Consider the following 22161-nt stretch of genomic DNA (forward strand, 5'->3'; position numbering starts at 1 on the left):
CATAAATGCTAAATAAAGCCATCATGATGTTGTCATTTGCTACTAAAAGTTTGGCCGAAAGATACCTATGTTTTTCCTTTTCAAGAAAAAAGCAAAATTGAGATCACAGTTTTGCTTGTTTTCTCTACAAGTAATTTTCAAAGTAAATTAACTTGATAATTCCACATGTAAACAAAGACTTCCTCATCTACCAGAGCCATACATAGTTGGAATGTGTTACGCCACTATTCTTATATGATATATGATTTATTTTATCTTTGTTACCTTAAATATATTCTATTAAGATGTTATCTGGAATTATTACTTTGCAGGGACAAAAGAACAAGTCACCTGTGCACACACTCTTTTAGTGAATCAGGTGAAGTCCTAACCATGCCTACTATTCATGCTAGTTTTCTTTGGGCCCGATATTATGTGATTTTTCCGTGTGCAGGAGAAGCACAATCCCCCTAGTATTACTGAGCTCAAGTCAAATTCATTAATGCAAAGTCATTAGGGCAGCTCTGGCCACCTTGGCAAGACCAAGGATCTTTGCATAGTCAGGCAGCTTATAACTGTCAGGGCTACATCGGTATTTTTAAAAACGAAATTTATACTATACAGAAAAGTATTTCCCTTATTCTAAACTGTTAGCCTGCATTCCTGTCTCTAGCTCATAAAAACATAACTTATAGATATATCTTTATTCTAGATGCATGAACCAGTGATGATTATCAATTTATATTGAAGTAAATTGTTTTTCTGAAGTTTGAGAAAAAAAGATTAACAAATGAAATAAGTAAAAAGAAATGCCCTGGAACATACAGCTACACAAAGTTAATAAAGAATGCAAAAACACGAACAGAGCTAAAGATCTGAATGTGTTGAGTGTCCACAGGAAGAGAAGGTCTGTCTTACAGGGAAAGCAAAACCAAACACACAAACACAAACCACCATGTCTTTACTCTCTTCAAAAGCTAGAACAACACTGAGGTGCAGATTTTAACAAATTGTCATCCTTCTGGGCCTTCAGGATCTTCCCGAGAGAATGTAGAATTAAATATTATTAAGTCAATAAATCTCCTTTAAAAAACTCAAAATACATAAGTGTCACACCACCTCAAAGCCAAGAATCTGAATAGATATGGCATTAGAACTAATTAGGAATGTATGTCACTTGGAATGACAATAACAACCGTGGAGCTCCTGACTGATTCAGTTAAAAATCAACACTCGGGCTGTAAAACCAAAGGATCTTTCCTTGAAAATGCTTCTATATTAGTTTTCAGTCAGACAGGAACAGCCATTCTACACAAAGACAAAATAGAAAGTAACAAAGTGCATTGTCAAAGTTTCTCCAGGGCCAGGTGACAGTTAAGCGACAGAGACATGAGCTCATGATGTGAAATACCAAAAGTGGAGAGATGATGAAATGAAAGCTCAGAGGAGAAAAGAAAATCATTCACCATTCGCACTGTCCAAGATGTCTCTATTGCTGCAATCCAAAAGCCACATGATGGCCCTAGCTTATCCAGAGACAAAAACTAACCAATACAGATGTCATCAACATCCACTTTGGAATATCACAGAAAATACTGTCATAGGACCTTAGATTTTTGTCAAAAATACTACATTAGTATTCATTTACTTTTTTCCCTCTACTTCAAGTTAATGTTCTAGTTATAAATACACACACAGTCTTCTTGAGATATGCTGAATTTATTTTACTTAATACACACAAAAGAGCAAACAAATCCCATCATGAAATGTATTAGTATATCAAAAATATTTTAAACAAAACTTGGATAGCAATACTGACACCTATACTATGAATAATATTAAAATTGTCTGATGTTTAAAGAACAAATTGCCTAATGCCCAACGATTCTAATGATAATTAGAAAACTTATACTCAGTGGTTTTAAGTAAAATATTTTTTAAAAATGTTTATGTAATTTTCTATTATCTATAATAAAATTATTATTATTTATATAATAAATATATTATTAAATGTAATTATTATTACATTAGTTAGAAAACAATTACAAATCTAGGTTTTAATTTCTCTTTTTAAGATCAAAGCCCTGAAATGTCCAACTAATCTTTGGAAAATAAAAAAAAAAAAGACTGTATTGTATTTGATATTAGAAATGTGAAGGTTTGAATTCATTCCTAGAGGATGTGGATTTAATACAATAGACACATATTCTTTTGAAAACTGTTAAAAATTAATTACAATATGGACATTGACTATAATCCCAACATTTATACTCAATGCACAGGTGGGACCAGGGTTTGAGGCCAGCCTGGACTATACAGGAAGCCTATTTCAAAAAAGAAAACCACCCTCTTTGGTAGCCCCTGCCATGTATGTTTTCTGTGTGCACTCACATACTGAGAGTTGCCATGAGACAAGACACAAGTGCTTCACTCCTATGCAGGTCATTCCCTACGTCCTGCTACCATAAGACAGACGCCTTTCCATCTCACTTGTATTACTTACTTCAAGTTATCAGAAAAATGGGGTTATTTGATAAAATAATTTTCTTCATTCTTAGAAAATCTTTGATGGGAGACTTCTATTATTTGCTAACTTGTTTTTGAGAGGGGAATCTGTGTAGAACAGCTTTCTGAGAAGCCACTGGGTAACCAAGGATAGCTCCGAACTGTTTGTCTTGCCTTAGCTTTCCAAATGCTGGAACTACACAGGCCCATGTGACCGTGCCCTACATGATGAGACTTCAGGACACACACTTTCCTAATCAGTCTTACTTTACACAAGAGTTTAGTATCTATTTACATTTTATTTGGCAAAGTTTATTGGGCAAAACAGAAATTACATCAATCTTTACAATGCTACAGCACTTTCAAAAGTCCATTTTAAAAAGCAACTCTAATAGAAAGGAATGACTGTTAAGTAACATGAGGTTACTGCCTTTTAGAGTCCATAACTTAAATCAACCAGCCAAGCAGAAAACAATATTAAAGGGTATCCTGCCCGCTCGTCCTCATTCAATTCATGGACAGACATCTAGAGTAAACCTAGCTCAACCAAGTGGAGAATAGATAGAGACACAGGCAGATCTCCAGATGGAGGTGGGTCTGAACGGCTCATCTCTGATTGCCTGGCTCAATGAAACTCCTGACACTGTCTCAAAAATTAAGATGCGAGGCTAAGATGCCTGATGTCAAGCTCTGACTTTCACACATAACGACATGTATACACGTGGTAAAAATTCCTTTTCAATTCATTTGGTTTATAGAAAATATCACCAAAAAGTTAATATTAAAGCTTATAAGTAGTTATCCCATTAATAATTTTATCTACCAAGAAACTAATTCCTACAATCAAACAAACTTTTAAATAAGTCATGCACTTTAGAGTTAATTCTGAAAGCAGTCATCCCTATCATTTTTCTCTAATATATGTGAGTTCTACACAATTCTGAATTTCTCTGAAACGCATTCCTAAAACACTGAGGTGTCTGCCACAGAAAACAGACTGAGGTACTCTGTTAGCACAGAGACTTTGAGAGCATATGACTTGTTTTTATAAACCCAGTGACCTAGTGACTACTTAAATGCTTGTCTCAAACTTTGAATTTATTTCTTTCAGCTCTATATTAAAAAATATGAACATATGAACTTCAATAAGAGATCCTACCCATCTTTTATCCTAAAAGAGCCAACGGTATTAGAGAATGTTATTCACTACTGTGAGAATCACCAAATAGCACACTATTAACTCAGTCTGAGTCCATCAGTGATTCTATAAAAATGACATGGCCAAGCCATTAAAGTGACAAAACTCACCTTCCCTACAGAAGGTAGGTTTTATAGAAATGGATTTCCTATACATATAATCCAATGCCAGTTCAGCAAATTCTTAAGAAACAGACTCAAAGTTCAGAACCATCAGATGGTTTCTTTTTTATTTTTAAGGAACTCCCCCACCCCTACCCCACGCACCCCTTCTCCCTCTACCTCCTGACCCCGCTCACTCCCGCCAATAGGTTTTTATTTGTTTGCCATTACAGATGATTGTGAGCTATCATGTTGTTGCTGGAATCCAAACTCATGACCTGCGGAACAGCAGTCAGTGGTCTTAACCGCTGAGCCATCTCACCAGTTTCTTTATTTTATAAATCTTGCTATTATGAATATTGGCAATGGTTCTGGCCTAGGTATGGTACAAAAGAATGCATAATCTTGGAAGCATTTGGTGTTTTAAATACTGAAGTTCAGAAAGACTTACTACAGACAGGAAAGGTAAAATAAAGTTCAAAACCAGACATATATTGCCAATTCATATAATTATACTTCTCAAACTGGTTTTCACTGGGAGTCAACTATTTTACAGACTACTGACTATTTACAGAGAATGAGCAGAACAGAGAGCACAGCTCTCATCACAGGAAACCACACTCAAGAATACTACAAGGAAATGGAAATCAGTTTTAATAGCTGATATCAAACTGCTCTCCAGATCAAATCAACTTCAAACTTAAGTTCTTGATAATAACTCTACCATAAGGCCTTCAAAGCACAAAGACGGTATTTTTAGTGAAATTTAATATATGATGTACTTTTTAAAAATAATATACCCATTGTTCTGCTTTTGTATAATTACCATTACAAGAGACTGCAACTGTCCATCCAATGTTAGCATCCGGCTCTAGCACAAGCAGCAGACCATCTCAATATGGAGCAGCTCCAGACCTGGGAAATGCTGGCCTTCAATCACTCCTGACGTAACCCACTACAGATCTTAAGACTCCCTGTCAGTCCTTTGCAATCACTTAGCTTTCTAAAGAAGTACTTAATAAGAGCTGGTACATCTGCCATCATATTTTAGCTAGCATACCAGAAAATAGATTGATCCTTCAGGTACCAAGGAACAAAAAATAAATAGCAATGGGGAGGGAGACATGAAAGAGTTTGGAGAGGGGAAAGGGAAGGGAGAAATGCTGTAATTAAAACTCAATGTCAAAAATAAACAAAGAATATAATATTAGGAATATGTTTTCTTTTTTAAATCCTAAATGATACAAGGTTAAGAATAACATCCAACTACATTATGTGAGGTAGATGCAGCTCTGAGGGTAACAACAGTATTTGACTGCCAACAGAGAGAAACAGGGATACAGTGAGTGGAAGCTTAGGTAACGGCTGCTGGAAATCATGCAGATCAGTCAAATCCCAAAGAGCCTAAAATGACTGCATCAGCCACAAGATTAGAAGATATTATACGTAATACTGTAGAAATCTTAAATGGAAAACAATAAATTAATTTCACTTCACAGATACACCAAGCAATGGATTTAAAACATGAGTATATTTTGTCAAAAGAACCATTTAGCATTAATAAGGACTTTATATTTAGACTTCAAAGTTAACATCAAACTATATTTATTCTTTATTAATATGCTTGCAACTGTTGAATAAAGCTACTTTAAAATCAGAGCATATTTATGCACATTTATTAAAAAAAATCTGAGGGCTGGAGAGATAGCTGGGTTAAGACCATCATCTACTCTTCCAGAGGTCCTGAGTTCAATTCCCAGCAACCACATGGTGGCTCACAACCATCTGTAATGGGATCTGATGCCCTCTTCTGGTGTGTCTGACGACAGTGACAATGTACTCATATACATAAAATAAATAAATCTTAAAAAAAAAACCTAAGAATCTGAACGGCACAAATGATGCATGAATCTTTTTTAAAATGTTGACTAACTCAAAGGATAGGGATACACTAAAGTCTAGTAATACTCACAAATCCAGTACTTACAATCAAATTTCAGGATCCAGCATCCATTGAGAATGCCAAGCATACACTTCAAAGTACTCTGAGCTTCATCAGGAACAATAACATGAGTCACTAAAATACAAACAAAGCAATAAGGAAAACAGAAAGAAAACAATCCTCTACTTTTTATAATCAGTTAATTCTACTTAATTAACTGACACTTAAGTTTTCTTCAAAGGCAACTTTTATATTTAGTATAATGTTCCTTTTATTCAGTACTTTTTAACTTGGCCATCAACATGAAAAATAAGATCATAAAACACATCATAAGGGCTGGAGAGATGGCTCAGAGGTTAAGAACACTGACTGCTCTTCCAGAGGTCTTAAGTTCAATTCCCACATGGTGGCATACAACCATCTATAATGGGATTTGATGCCCTCTTCTGATGTGTCTGAAGACAGCAACAGTGTACTCATATATATATATATATATATAATATATGTATTATATATATATAAAATAAATAATTCATTTAAAACAAGAAAAAAAAGAAAACTCACCATAAAACGGTATTAACAAATACAAAATTTTCAGCTACTTTCAAGTGATTTATGGTATTATACTAACTATAATAAATTATTAACAAACTCAAAAATTTGTTCTCCTAACAGTGTTCTATCCTAAAATGTATATAAGTTTTAACATTATATTTCCTGTGAGGGTGGAGTTGAGCAGTAGAACACCTACCTATTAGCACATGAACAGCAAGGGTTTCTTCCCAAGTACCACAAAAACAAACAAAATAAATATTTTACATTTCTTAAGCATATTAAATTTATAAAGTATAGATACATTTTACAAGGTGCAAAATATATAACCACAACCCAATGCTTAAAATATCAATAAATTATCAGCGGTTATTCTTTAAAGGGACTAACTTAAAATTGTTTTCTACCAAAAAAACAAAAAACACACACAAAAAAAAAGAAACAAAAAGACTCCTCACCTGTGCTGTCAAACTGAGCACACCTTTTAGCCTTAAGCACCGCCTCAAGCTGGCTGAGCATCTTCTGCTGCTGGGAAGAGAGTCCACTGCCTATTAGCACCAGCGGCCCATCCTTCCGCCGCCCAGCGCTCACCTGTTAATGAACAGGTGCCAGGGTAAAGAACAAGTAGGGAACAGAGAAGGCACACACTCACCTGAAAAGACTTCTATTTTATTAATTATCTTATTCCAGTTAATAATCCCCAGTAATTCCTAGTGAGTCGGCGCCTGTAACCCTAACACTCAATGCATTTGAATAACTATTTTCTATTTACTTTCCTGCCAAGTCAATGTTAGTTGAAATAGCTTTATCCAAACAGCAAACTGCTTTCCCTGATGCTGAACAATATTCACAGAGGGCTTCGCAATTTCATTCTGTTCCCAGTAACCTAAAATAGCCATTAAGAATGACCAATTTCATATCCCTCCTCCAAAGAGGTGAACCCAAACTTGGTCTATTCAATTTGAGGTAAGATAATTTTGAAAATTCAGCACTAATTCTAAAGAAAGAAAATAAATTTTTAACCCTGAAACAAAGTGATGAATGTGTGCAGAAAACTGAGTGAAGAAAGCGGATACACAAATAAGAGGGACTTCCTGTTGCTCCTAAGAAAGAATGGGTGACTTACCAACACTAATGCTATGGGCTTAACATCTAAACTCACACTCATGGAGACAAACAGACAGCATCGGTGAACAGCATGGGAGAGGTGAAGGGACAATTCTGAGGAACAACGACACAATGGAGCATCCAAAAGACTGAACGACAGAACTAGAACTAGAGTTTGACAAAGCTGCCTATGAACAGAAAGAAAACTCAACCCCAGCACTCCTGTGCTAAGGACAAGATGCCACATCCACATACAACACAAGACACTGGGCCTTCGCATGCACTGACTGCAAATGTGCACTGAAGGCTGGGCTTTCAAAGGCTCTGGAGAACATGAGGGACCAGCAAAAGCATAGGCAGCATCTCAGTTCAGCAGCTAGCTGAGAAGGTCAGTATGCAAATAGTAACTTCACTCAGAAGACTGATGAACTCTTCAGACTCCCTATGCTCACTTAATCTGTTGTTAACTCTATACCCCCTTACAGTTCAGATAACACACTGGAGACACACACACACACACACACACACACACACACAGAATTACATTTCCATATAAATGCATTATTAGTCTCTGTCAGAAAACATAGCCAAGTCAAATCTAAAGTGTAAATAATCTCTAACATGAAAATAATTCAGAATATTTTCAAAATTGTTCAATTACAATTATATTAAAAATCAGCTGTTGCCTTCCGGTAGCACAACACCCAGAGGAAGCTCCACTCCCATGCGCTCTAACACACCCAGGATCAGAGGTGAGGAGGACACAATATCTGTCCCAACACTGGGAGTAACTGGGACCAGCAGGACCGAGGCACACAGGAACTCTGCCAGCCCAGTGACTCTGGTTGCTTCCGGTCTGTCTGGGCCGGCCAGAACCCTGAGCAGACAGACCTTGGGCACAAACTCTGCAGTCATTCCCAAAACACCCAGAGGAAGCTCCACTCCCAGGTGCTCTAACAAGCCCAGGGTCACAGGACCCAGAATCACAGAAACAGCTTGACTCTGAGGAGTTCTGACACAACCAGGATCATAGGAAGGACAGGCTCCAGTCAGATTTAGCAAGGGCAGGTAGCACTAGAGATAACCAGATGATGTGGGGCAAGTGAAAGAATATAAGCAACACAAACCAAGGTTACTTGGCATCATCAGAATCCAATACTCCCACCACTGCAAGTCCTGGCCACACCATTACACTGGAAAAGCAAGATTCAGATCTAAAATCACATCTTATGATGATGATACAGGACTTTAATAAAGACATAAATAGCACCCTCAAAGAAATACAAGAGAATACAGGTAAACAGCTAGAAGCCCTTCAAAAGGAAACACAAAAATCCCTTAAAGAACTACAGGAAAACACAATCAAACAGGTGAAGGAAATAAGCAAAATCATCCAGAATTTAAAAATTGAAATAGAAACAATAAAGAAATCAGAAAGAGAGACAACCCTGGAGATACAAAACCTAGGAAGGAAATCAGGAGTCATAGAACATCTTCTATCTCTTCTCACCAACAGAATACAAGAGATAGAAGAGAGAATCTCAGGGATAGAAGACACCATAGAAAACATTGACACAACAGTCAATGAAAATGCAAAAAAGCAAAAAGCTCCTAACCCAAAACATCCAGGAAATCCAGGACACAATGAAGGTATTGAAGGGGGAGTCTCTAGGAAGAGTTGGGTTACAAAAGGGAAACAAGAATGTGATTTAATTCTATTTACTTAAAATATGTTTTTAAATGTTAACAAATTCAGATAAATTGAAATCACATAACTTTTCTCATTATAATGCAATAAAATTTAAAAAAAAATAAAGTTAAGAGACAAAAAAAAAAATCAACTGTCTAAAGTTCTTGTCATTTGAATAAGTACCATTGAGATAGCTCTGCAGAGAGCACACCTTAGGTAAATTAGTTCTTCGCATCAAACACACAAGGGAAAACTATCAATTCTAAATATAGTATACAATACTATTTGTACCAAGCAAGGGAAGTATCAAAGTGGGTCATGCATTTTCCTATTGTAGTCTGTTTTAAAAAATTGCATAAAACAGAAAATATAGGGAATGAGGGTTTAATTCAAGTATGGCAGTGTCAAAGCCAGGATGCCCAAAACAATCCAGCGGTAATGCCCTTGTTTTATAGAAATTTAGGGATTATGTTCCTTGACATTAAGTAAACTCAGTACTAAAATTCAATATGCTGCTTTCATAGATAAAATTACTGTTGTTATTAATAAGTTTATCAGACCAGTGCAGTTAAAGCATTTGAAAAGAGGACTAAAAGGACAGCAGAGAAGGACAAGGAGCTCGCAGCTAGGCCTCACTACCTGAGTCTGATCCCCTCTAAGTGGCAGGAGAGTGATTCCTATGTCCCATCTCCTACCCATCCACATGTGCACATAGTAACGGTGCATCTAGTCACAGACACACTCACACACAAACATAAGCAAAGACAATAAAAAAAAATCTTAAAGAATCAAGAATGACTAGAAAAGATAAACATGTCACTGTAAGGGACAGAGAAGTCCCTAAGTGACATGGCAAGAAGCTTTCAGTGAGAGCAGAGGTTGTTTCTCAGCCTAAAAGCAGAGCCACCTCTTTCTACCTCCATCTACACCTAAGAGGGACAGTGGATTCACAACCAGCAACTCTGCACCTTCCCAGCAAGCAGAGAGCTTGTCTCCAGGGAGTGCTCTGACCCAGGGACTCAGGCAGGACAGGACAAGAGGCACAGGCCCCAAAAATGGCAGGGTACTTGGGACAGGATCCTTTCTTCCTTTCTTGCTTTCTTTCTTTCTTTCCTTCTTTCTTTCTTTCTTCTTTAAATTTTCTAAAGTAACATTTTACTTTATTTTGTTTTTAGCACTTCTTTCTTTTTTTTAATTAGATGTATTCTTTATTTACAATATCTCCTTTCCCAAGTTCCCCTCCAAAAAGAAAGAAAAGAAAAGAAAAAAACAAAAACTAAAACAAACCCCTGTTCCCTCCCCCCAACCCCTACTCTCCACCCCACTCCCTCCTGCTTCCTGGCCCTGAGATTCCCCCACACTGGGGCATAGAACCTTCACAGGGCCAAGTGCTTCTCCTCCCATTGATGACTCCTCTGCTACACATATGCTGCTGGAGCCATTAGTCCCACCATGTGTACTTTTTAGTAGATGCTTTAGTCCCTAGGAGCTCTGAGGGTACTAGTTAGTTCATATTGTTGTTCGTCCTAAGGGGCTACAAACCCTTCAGCCCATTGGGTAATGTTCAACATTCTAAGTCATCAGGGAAATGCAAAGCAAAACAACCCTGAGATTCCACCTCACACCAGTCAGAATGGCTAAGATAAAAAACTCAGGTGGCAGCAGATGCTGGAGAGGTTGTGGAGAAAGAGAAACACTCCTTCATTGCTGGTGGGATTGCAAGCTGGTACAACTACTCTGGAAATTAACTGGCGGTTCCTCCAGAAATTGGACACAGTACTACCTGAGGATCCAGCTATACCACTCCTGGGTATATACCAAGAAGATGCTCCAAAATGTAATAAGGACACAGGCTCCACTATGTTCATAGCAGCCTTCTTTATAATAGCCAGAAAAACAACAGAAAATGTGGTACATTTACACAATGGAGTACTACTCAGTGATTAAAACAATGAATATATGAAATTCTTGGGGAAATGTATGGACCTGGGGAATATCATCCTGAGTGAGGTAACCCAATGACAAAAGAACACACATGGTATGTATTCTCTGATAAGTGGATATTAGCCCAGAAGATTGGAATACGCAAAGTACAATCCACAAACCACAAGAAACTCAAGAAGGAGGAAGACCAAAGTGTGGATACTTTGTTCCTTCTTAAAAGGGGAAGAAAATACCCATGGAAGGAATTGCAGAGAATAACTATGGAGCAGACACTAAAGAAAGGACAATTCAGAGACTGCTCCACCTGGGAATCTTTCCCATATTCAATCATCAAATCTAGACACTATTGTGGATGCCAGCAAGTGCTGGATGACAGGAGCCTGATATAGCTGTCTCCTGAGAGGCTCTGACAGTACCTGACTAATACAGAAGTAGAGGCTCACAACCATCCATTTGACTGAGTACAGGGTCCCCAATGAAGGTGCTAGAGAAAGGACCAAAGGAGCTGAAGGGACAGTATCCTTTCTACCTCCATCTACACTTAGGAGGAACAGTGGATCCAAAACGCTCTCTGCCCCTTTCCTGCAAGCTGAGAGCTTGTCTCCAGGGAGTGCGCTGACCCAGGAACTTAGAAGGGACGGCTGATCTACAGCCCTGTGCACACTTTACCAGAGGAGAGCTGATCTCCCAGAAGTACTGACATAGGCTTATAGATCCACAGGAGGAACACGCTCCAGCCAGAGACAGCAAGAACATCAAACAGCAGAGATCAATGGATGGGGAAAGGCAAACGCAAGAATCTTAACCAACAGAAACCAAGACTACTTGGTATCATCAGAACATAGTACCCCCACCTCAGTAAGTCCTGGATACCCCAAAACACTGGAAAAGCAAGATTTGGATCTAAAATCATATCTCACAATGGTGATAGAGGAATTTAAGAAGGACATGAATAACTCCCTTAAAGAACTACAGGAGAACACAGGAAAAGAGGTACAAGCCCTTAAAGAGGAAACACAAAAATCCCTTAAAAAATTACAGGAGAACATGAGTAAACAAGTAGAAGCCCTTAAAAAAGAAACACAAAAATCCTTTAAAGAATTACAGGAAAGCACAACCAAACAGGTGAAGGAATTGAACAAAACCAGCCAGGACCTAAAAATGGAAGTGGAAACAGTTTAGAAATCACAGAGACAACTCTGGAGATAGAAAACCTAGGAAAGAAGTCAGGGACCATAGATGCAAGCATCACCAACAGAATGCAAGAGATAGGAGAATCTGAGGTGCAGAAGATACCATAGAAAACATTGACACAACAGTCAAAGAAAACACAAAATGCAAAAAGTTCCTAAACCAAAACGTCCAGGACACAATGAGAAGATCAAACCTAAGGATAATAGGTACAGAAGAGAGTGAAGACTCCCAGCTTAAAGGGCCAATAAACATCTTCAACAAAATTATAGAAGAAAACTTCCCTAACCTAAAGAAAGAGACACTCAAGAACATACAAGAAGCCTATAGAACTCCAAATAGACTGAACCAGAAAAGAAATTCCTCCCATCACATAATAGTCAAAACACCAAATGCACAAAACAAAGAAAGAATATTAAAAAGCAGTGAGGGAAAAAGATCAAGTAACATATAAAGGCATACCTATCAGAATTACACTAGACTTCTCGCCAGAGACTATGAAAGCCAGAAGATCCTGGGTTGATGTCAGACAGACCCTAAGAGAACACAACTGCCAGCCCAGGCTACTATACCCAGCAAAACTCTCAGTCACCATAGATGGAGAAACCAAACTTACACAATACGTGACAAAACCAAATTTACACAATATCTTTCCACAAATCCAGCCCTTCAAAGAATAACAAATGGAAAACTCCAACACAATGAGGGAAATTACATTCTAGAAAAAGCAAGAAAGTAATCTTCCAACAAAACTAAAAGAAGATAGCCACATAAACTGAATTTCAACTCTAACAACAAAAATAACAGGAAGCAGCAATTACTTTTCCTTAATATCTATTAATATCAATGAATTCAATTCCCCAATAAAAAGACATAGACTATCAGACTGGGTACGTAAACAGGACCCAACATTTTGTTGCATACAGGAAACCCACCTCAGTGACAAAGACAGACACTACCTCAGAATAAAAGGCTGAAAGACAATATTCCAAGCAAATTGTCCAAGAAAGAAGCTGGAGTAGCCATTATAATATCGAATAAAATCGACTTTCAACCTAAAATGATCAAAAAAGATAAGGAAGGACACTTCATACTCATCAAAGGTATGATCTACCAAGATGAACTCTCAATTCTGAACCTTTATGCTCCAAATGCAAGGGCATCTACATTCATAAAAGAAACTTTACTAAAACTCAAATCACACATTGCACCACACACAAAAATAGTGGGTGATTTCAGCACCCCACTCTTTGCAATGGACAGTTGTTCATGGAAACAGAAACTAAACAAAGACACAGTGAGACTAACAGAAGTTATGAAACAGATGGATCTAACAGATATCTATAGAACTTTTCATCCTAAAACAAAAGGATATACCTTCTTCTCAGCACCTCATGGTACATTCTCCAAAATTGATCATATAATCGGTCACAAATCAGGCCTCAAAAGACACAAGAAGATTGAAATAATTCCTTGCATCCTATCAGATCACCATGGACTAAGGCAGGTCCTCAATAACAACATAAACAATAGAAAGCCCACATACAACACTAAAGCTTAACAACACTCTACTCAATGATAACTTGGTCAAGGAAGAAATAAAGAAATTAAAGACTTTCTAGAGTTTAATGAAAATGAAGCCACAACATACCCAAACTTCTGGGACACAATGAAAGCAGTCCTAAGAGGAAAACTCATAGATTTAAGTGCCTCCAAAACGAAAGTGGAGAGAGCATACACCAGCAATTTGACATCACATCTGAAAGCTCTAGAACAAAAAGAAGCAAATTCACCCAAGAGGAGTCGAAGGCAGGAAATAATCAAACTCAGGGCTGAAATCAACCAAATGGAAACAAAAAGAACTATACAAAGAATCAACCAAAAACCAGGAGCAGGTTCTTTGAGAAAATCAACAAAATAGATAACCCCTTAGCAATACTAACTAGAGGGTACAGAGACAGCATCCTAATTAACAAGATCAGAAATGAAAAGGGAGACATAACAACAGACACTGAGGAAATCCAAAAAATCATGAGATACTACTACAAAAGCTTATACTCAACAAAACTGGAAAACCTGGATGAAATGGACAATTTTCTGGACAGATACCAGGTACCAAAGTTAAATCCGGATCAGATAAATGATCTAAACAGTCCCATATCCCCTAAAGAAATAGAAACACTCATTAATAGTCTCCCAACCAAAAAAAGCCCAGGGCCAGATGGGTTTGGTGCAGAGATTTATTCATCAGACCTTCAAAGAAGATCTAATACCAATACTCCTCAAACTATTCCACAAAATAGAAACAGAAGGTACTCTACCCAATTCGTCTATGAAGCCACAATTACTCAGATACCTAAACCACATAAAGACCTAACAAAGAAAGAAAACTTCAGGCCAATTTCCCTTATGAATATCGATGAAAAATACTCAATAAAATTCTTGCAAACCAAATCCAAGAACACATCAAAATGATCATCCATCATGATCAAGTAGGCTTCATCCCAGGGACGCAGGGATGGTTCAATATACGAAAATCCATCAACGTAATTCACTATATAAACAAACTCAAAGAAAAGGAACATATGATCATCTCACTAGATGCTGAGAAAGCATTTAACAAAACCAAACACCCCTTCATGATAAAAGTCTTGGAAAGATCAGGAATTCAAGGCCCATACTTAAACATACTAAAAGCAATATACAGAAAACCAGTAGCCAACATCAAACTAAATGGAGAGAAATTTGAAGCAATCCCACTAAAATCAAGTGCTAGATAAGGCTACCCATTCTCTCTCTACTTATTCAATATGGCACTTGAAGTCCTAGCCAGGGCAATTAGACAACAAAAGGAGATTAAAGGAATACAAATTGGAAAGGAAAAAGTCAAATTATCACTATTTGCTGATGATATGATAGTATACTTAAGTGACCCCAAAAATTCCACCAGAGAGCTCCTAAACCTGAAAAACAACTTCAGCAAAGTAGCTGTATATAAAATTAACTCAAGCAAATCAGTGGCCTTCCTCTACACAAAGGATAAACAGGCTAAGAAAGAAATTAGGGAAACAACATCCTTCACAATAGTTTCAAATAATCTAAAATATATTAGTGTGACTCTACGCAAGTTAAAGATCTGTATGACAAGAACTTCAAGTCTATGAAGAAGGAAATCGAAGAAGATCTCAGAAGATGGAAAGATCTCCCACGTTCGTGGATTGGCAGAATTAATATAGTAAAAATGGCCAGGGCTGGAGAGGTGGCTCAGTAGTTAAGAGCACTGCTCTTCCAAGAGATCCTGAGTTCAATTCAAACAACAACCTGAAGACTCAGAACCATCTATAATGAGATCCCATGCCCTCTTCTGGTATGTACGTGCATATTCAAATAGAATCCTCATATACATAAGTAAATAAATAAGCACTTATCCTTTAAAAAAAAAATGGCCATCTTGCCAAAAGCAATCTATAGATTCAATGCAATCCTCACCAAAATTCCAACTCAATTCTTCAGACTTAGAAAGAGCAATTTGCAAATTCATCTGGAAAAACAAAAAACCTAGGATAATGAAAACTATTCTCAACAATAAAAGAACCTCTGGTATAATCACCATCCCGGACCTTAAGATGTACTACAGAGCAATTGTGATAAAAACTAAATGGTATTGGTTACAGTGAGAGGCAGGTAGATCAATGGAATAGAATTGAAGACCCAGAAATGAACCTACACACCTATGGCCACTTGATCTTTGATAAAGTAGCTAAAACCATCCAATGGAAAAAAGACAGTATTTTCAACTAACTATGCTGACTCAACTGGCAGTTAGCATGTAGAAAAATGCAAATCGATCTATTCCTATCTCCTTGTACAAAGCTCAAGTCCAAGTGGATCAAGAACCTCCACATCAAACCTGATACACTGAAAGTAATAGAAATGAAAGTGGGGAAGAGCCTCCAGCACATGGGCACAGGGGAAAATTTCCTGAACAGAACACTAATAGCTTATGCTCTAAGATCAAGAATTGACAAATGGGACCTCATAAAATTACAAAGCTTCTGTAAGGCAAAAGACACTGTCAATAGGACAAGACGGCAACCAACAAATTGGGAAAAGATTTTTACCAATACTATATCTCATAGAGGGTGAATATCCAATATATACAAAGAACTCAAGAAGTTAAGATTCCAGAGAACCAAATAACCCTATTAAAAAATGGGGTTCAGAGCTAAACAAAGAATTCTCAACTTAGGAATATGGAATGGCCGAGACACACCTACAGAAATCTTCAACATCCTTAGTCATCAGGGAAATGCAAATCAAAACAACCCTGAGATTCCACCTCACACCAGTCAGAATGGCTAGGATAAAAAAACTCAGGTGGCAGCAGATGCTGGAAAGGTTGTGGAGAAAGAGGAACACTCCCTCATTGTTGATGGGATGGCAAGCTGGTACAACCACTCTGGAAATCAGTTTGGCGGTTCCTCCGGAAATTGGACATAGTACTACCAGAGGACCCAGCTATACCACTCCTGGGCATATAACCAGAAGATGCTCCAACATGTAATAAGGACACATGCTCCACCATGTTCATAGCAGCCTTATTTATAATAGCCAGAAACTGGAAACAACCCAGATGTCCCTCAACAGAGGAATGGATACAGAAAATCTGGTACATTTACACAATGGAATACTACTCAGTGATTAAAAACAATGAATTTATGAAATTCTCAGGGAAATGGATGGATCTGGAGGATATCATCCTGAGTGAGGTAACCCAATCACAAAAGAACACACATGGTATGCATTCTCTGATAAGTGGATATTAGCCTAGAAGATAGAATATACAAAGGACAATCCACAAACCACAAGAAACTCAAGAAGAAGGAAGACCAAAGTGAGGATACTTCTTTCCTTCTTAAAAGGGGGAACAAAATACCCATGGAAGGAGTTGCAGAGACAAACTATGGAGCTGAGACTGAAGGAAGGACAATCCAGAGACTGCTCCACCTGGGAATCCTTCCCATATTCAATCATCAAATCCAGACACTATTGTGGATATCAGCAAGTGCTAGCTGACAGGGGCTTGATAAAGCTGTGTCCTGAGAGGCTCTGACAGTACCTAACTAATACAGAAGTAGAGGCTCACAGCCATCCATTGGACTGAGCACAGGGTCCCCAATGAAGGAGCTATAGAAAGGATCCAAGGAGCTGAGGGTTTGCAGCCCCTTAAGACAAACAATAATATGAACTAACTAGTACCCTCAGAGTTCCCAGGGACTAAACAACAAACCAACGAGTACACATAGTGGTACTAATGGCTCCAGCAGCATATTTATAGTAGAGGATGGCCTAGTTAGTCATCAATGGGAGGAGAGGACCTTGGCCCTGTGAAGGTTCTATGTCCCAGTGTAGGGGAATGCCAGGGCCAGAAAGTGGGAGAGGGTGAGTTGGTGAGCAAGGGGAGGGGGAGGGAACAGGGTTTTGGTTTTTTTGTTTGTTTGGGATTTTTTTTTTTTAATTTTTTCTCAGAGGGGAAACTGGGAAAGGAGATATCATATGACATGTAAATAAAGAAAATATCTAATAAAAAAAAAAGCAGAGTTACCAAGTTTTACTTGAAACACAGCTCTAAATGAGACACAAAGAAATTAAACTGCATCTACTTATCACTCCCACCCTTCTACACATTCTGATGTATCTCCTCAGTACAGTTTGCAAGATAAATATAACTACTGTAGACTCCACTGTCAAGCAAGTGAACATCATGTGGGGTCCAGCATGCACCCAGCACTCTCTCAGGCTTGGAAACCCGCTCACAGAATCCACACATAGAAGTGAGCCCGCAGTACTTGCTGCGCTGCTCTCCAGAAGAAGGCTTGTTCCAGAGAACAAGGCCCTGCCTTCAAGTGGTTACGTTCTAGCGGGGCAGAGAGACACATGCTAGAGCAGGAGTGTGATGTCCACCCTTGGTTCCCTTTCTCCTCCAGCTGAGGAAACGGTGTCACATATAGAGCTGGGGCTATAGCTCATGGGTAGACTACTTATCTAGTAAATATTCTAGTGTCAGTATAAATAGATACAATCATGTCCAAGGGTTAAGGAAGCAAGCTCTAGGAACCCTGGCTCCTCAAATCTGTTCTTGGTAAGAAATAACTTAAACACAGGACCTGAAAGGGAACTGATTGGATAGACTACAGACCTAGCGAGACAGTCAGGTTGAGGGAGTGGAGTCTGATGGTGGCTATGTGTATCCATCCCAGACCTTACCTCTTAATGACTACATATGATCTACCATCTCCACTTACATAGCCTGTATCACCCATTAGGTTCCCGAGCCAAATATCAATCATTAAGGCAATAAGATTGAGGCTGAAGTAGATATGTTGTAAATTCTAGGCTATCCTGGGCTACATAGTGAAGGCCTATCTCAAAACAACAAAAAGACATAATGATAAACTCAATGTCACATGGCACGCAGAAATTATGTTTCTTAGATTTCAAAATAAAAATCCTTTTTTGAAGGTGATTGCCATAATCAGACTCCAAGAATACCATAAAAGTATCTGTATTTCTTACACATTTAAAATAATGCATAATAACAATTTAGATATACTATGTCTGGCAGGAAGTTCAAGTACAAATCAGTAAAATAAGAACCAAATTATAAAGCATAGTAGAGCTGACCCAAGACTTATGAAATCTGAGTTCTGACTGGTCCATTAAGAAAAAAAAATGTTTAATGTCTGGTTAATTATCCTGGGGAAATCATGACCTGTCTAGGTCTCAATTTTCCCATTTTTAAAAGGAAGAAATTAAAGTGCTGACTTCTAGGTCCTTTTCATTTCCCACATTATCATTGGGACACATTTATCAGACTACAGTATAAAACAAAAGATAAAGGTTCTCAGGGTATAAAGGTGACTACCCATGATAGCACCTGTGACCACAGCAAATTACAACCAGCCCAGGCTAAACCTGTAACTAAGCAATGGCATCAATCACTACTACACTGCCCTTTCTGGATGAGAAGGGCTCTGAAAAAGAGCATTGCTTCACTTGGCCTGACGAGACCCAACAAAGCAGCCTGGGTTGAGTGAGTGGAGTCTGGTAGTAGAGTAGCTAGGGGTATCACATCACAGACACTGCCTCTAACAATTGCACATGGCCTACTGTTTCCACTTACACAGATTTGTTTATCATTCATTAGCTTCCTTAGTCAAGTGTCAACCATTAAGACAATAAGAAGGCTTGGTCATAGTGCCACATCCCTCCATCATGAACAAACATGAAAATAAAAGCGAGCTCACTGCATCTGTCTCTTCTCTCCATCCTCCTCATTTTCATCTCACTACCATCAACCATCATTTCAGATCCCACAAATGCTAGACATGACTGCAGCAGCCTCCACTCAGCCTGAGCTGCTTCTGACTCCTAGCTCTCCTGTAGACTCTTTTGTTCCAGGTATGAACACACTGATGCTGTCCCATTAAATCTAAAGTCCCTATTAAAAAGTTAAGGCCTCTCACAGGCTGATCCCAATCTAGATTCCCACCCTGAAACTACTTTAATGCTCTTTATACACTAAACCTTGAGTTCTTCAAATTTCCAAGGGTTTTCTATGGCTCCATTCCTCTGAGAAGCTGCAGCAACTGGCTATGCTGGTTTTCCACACAAAACCCATTCTTTTCATCTTCTACACTAACAAAAGTCAGACTTTATTTAAGTAGCCACCCTACAAGATCTATCCTATCTCTATTCCTGGATACCTCAAAACCAATTTGTAGCCAAGTTCTAACAATAAAACACAAGAAAGATCTCAGCAAAGGCTCCAACAAAATGCTTTGATGTCTTCTAGCTGACCACTGTGACATCTGGAATTATAGCAGCCATCCTACAGGCACAAGGACACACCCATAACACCAGAGACACTAAGTCAAGGACAGCAAGTAAAGGAAAACCTTGAGTACTCAGTGCCCTCAGGAAGTACCGATGGGTGGTCTTTATAACAGTCAATAGTGAAGATTAGAAACTTTCTGTTATTTTCCACAACAGCATTCATCAGCTCTTTCCCTCAGACTCTATCACATTCTGTGAAGTTCTTCCTGACAGCTTCTGAAGTGAGCTTGCTCCTACTGCACATGTTAGAGATTCTGCACATTTTACTGCTCTTATTATATATTATAATAGACTTTTTTTACATTTATATCATCCAATTGGCTATGGGTTCCCAAGGAATAGGTCTTTCTTTCACTGTCTCTAGCTGGTACCTCCTATGTAATTCACAGGCTCACATATCCAGTTACTACTTAACAGATCCATAACTAGATGTACAATTGGATCAGAGGACGAAGGGTACTCCTCCCACTGCCAGGAATTGGCACCAACTACCCTATGACTCCAGTGAGACTAATTCTGCTTGCTTCCCACTCACCAGAGAAAATCCAAGGATAAGTACTGCTGGAAAAAATACACACTGAACCGTACAACTTCTCACAGACCTTCAATTGCTATTCACTTAGTTTGAGCCACGTGTGTCACAACTCTACATGTTATTTCTTCCGCTCTTATATACTCTGCAGCACAGGCTCCCTTTTGTAAATCAAAACAGCAAATGCTGAGAACAAAATTCAGTCCTGTCACTCCTGCATTGAAACCTCTCAGTGGTTCCATTCTCAGACTCTCAGTGTCTCCAGCAATAACAAACTCTGGAATCTTCACACATAGCCATTTCATCTGCCTGAGAATATACAATGTCCTTCATGTGGCCACCTGGCTGCCTCCCTCTCATAATTCATCTTAGTTTAAATTGTTCCTTAAAAGGCCCTCACTAACACAGTGTCCTTCAGGAGCCTAGCACCTCGCCCAGTCACACACCACAAAGACATCTTGAGAGCACTTGTATACCCACTTCTGAAATGATTTGCATGTATCAATTTATATATTCTCTGACCATTTCTTCTCTACCTTGTACTGGCAAGAAGTTCCTTGAAATAAGAATTGCTTTAGTTAAATTCATTGTTGTATGGACACTGCCTAAAGTGAAAAGGGTTCAATAAGTATTTCTTGCTAGACTTACTCTGATTATGTCTTTGAATCCACAGTAGTCGGTACTCCGGAAGTGCTTAGTAATTAGTGAATGGAAGCTATCTGCTAACTGGAAGGTTTCCTATTTTGTTCCTTTTATAACCAAGTTCAATACAAGATATGAATGTAGCAAAGCAGACCCCACACTTACAACAGAGCACTGGCTGGTTGAGAACGATTCATTCTTCTCTGACAGCAGCAGCAATGATCTTATATGCTCATTGTCTGTATAATCCACCGGTCGCACACCAAATATGTTACTGTTAAAAGAAGTGCACATGGGTTTAAGTAAATAAAATGTGTAACTTCATTCTTAACAAAGAGACACACTTCTAGAACTATTTTCAACATCCTTAATAATACAATTGTAACTAAAGTGTCAGAGCTCACTTAGTCATGAGGATCTACTATCAAATGCTACTGAATTCCATGAAGAAGAAAAGAAGGTACCCAGACCACCTCCATTTTCTAGGGGCTCTGCCTCCTGGTGGGGACCCAGGTTCTTGCTAGGTCTTCACTGCAGCCCCTCCCTTTCACCTTTTCCTTCTAACCCATCTCCATTCTTCTATATACCTCTGACCCACAGAACAGCTCTCTACCAGAGACTCACAGCCTCCACAGTAAGCTGGGACTCATGTAGGCAAACTTTATCCTCCTTCTTGCCCTCCATTAATGTCTCTCCAGATTTACCTTTAGTTCCCCCTCTACCCAATGTGAAGCCTGTCTGCAGGAGCCCCTACTCCCAGCCCACTTCATCCCTTTAGGGGCTTGGCCTCTTGGAACAGACTCAGGTTCCATTAGCTCTTCCCTGTGGCCCCTCCTTTTCAGCCTTTCCTTCTACCCCATCTGCACTGCTTTGAGACTCCCC

The 22161-nt window shown here is 38.6% G+C and overlaps 1 protein-coding gene across 3 annotated transcripts in view; it reads right to left on the bottom strand.

The window, feature by feature from the left end:
- Positions 1–22161, bottom strand: part of Bard1 (BRCA1 associated RING domain 1) — a 79539-nt gene that overhangs the window by 11993 nt on the left and 45385 nt on the right. For all 3 annotated transcript variants that reach the window (XM_031367851.1, XM_031367850.1, XM_031367852.1), the window contains 3 exons: positions 21445–21553; positions 6736–6868; positions 5771–5860 (listed from right to left, as the gene is read on the bottom strand). In XM_031367851.1, coding sequence (XP_031223711.1) covers positions 5771–5860; positions 6736–6868; positions 21445–21553 — 332 coding nt within the window. The remainder of the gene's footprint in view (positions 1–5770; positions 5861–6735; positions 6869–21444; positions 21554–22161) is intronic.

The sequence above is a fragment of the Mastomys coucha genome, unplaced genomic scaffold (genome assembly GCF_008632895.1).
Source record: "Mastomys coucha isolate ucsf_1 unplaced genomic scaffold, UCSF_Mcou_1 pScaffold14, whole genome shotgun sequence".
In the NCBI taxonomy this organism is placed as follows: domain Eukaryota; kingdom Metazoa; phylum Chordata; class Mammalia; order Rodentia; family Muridae; genus Mastomys; species Mastomys coucha.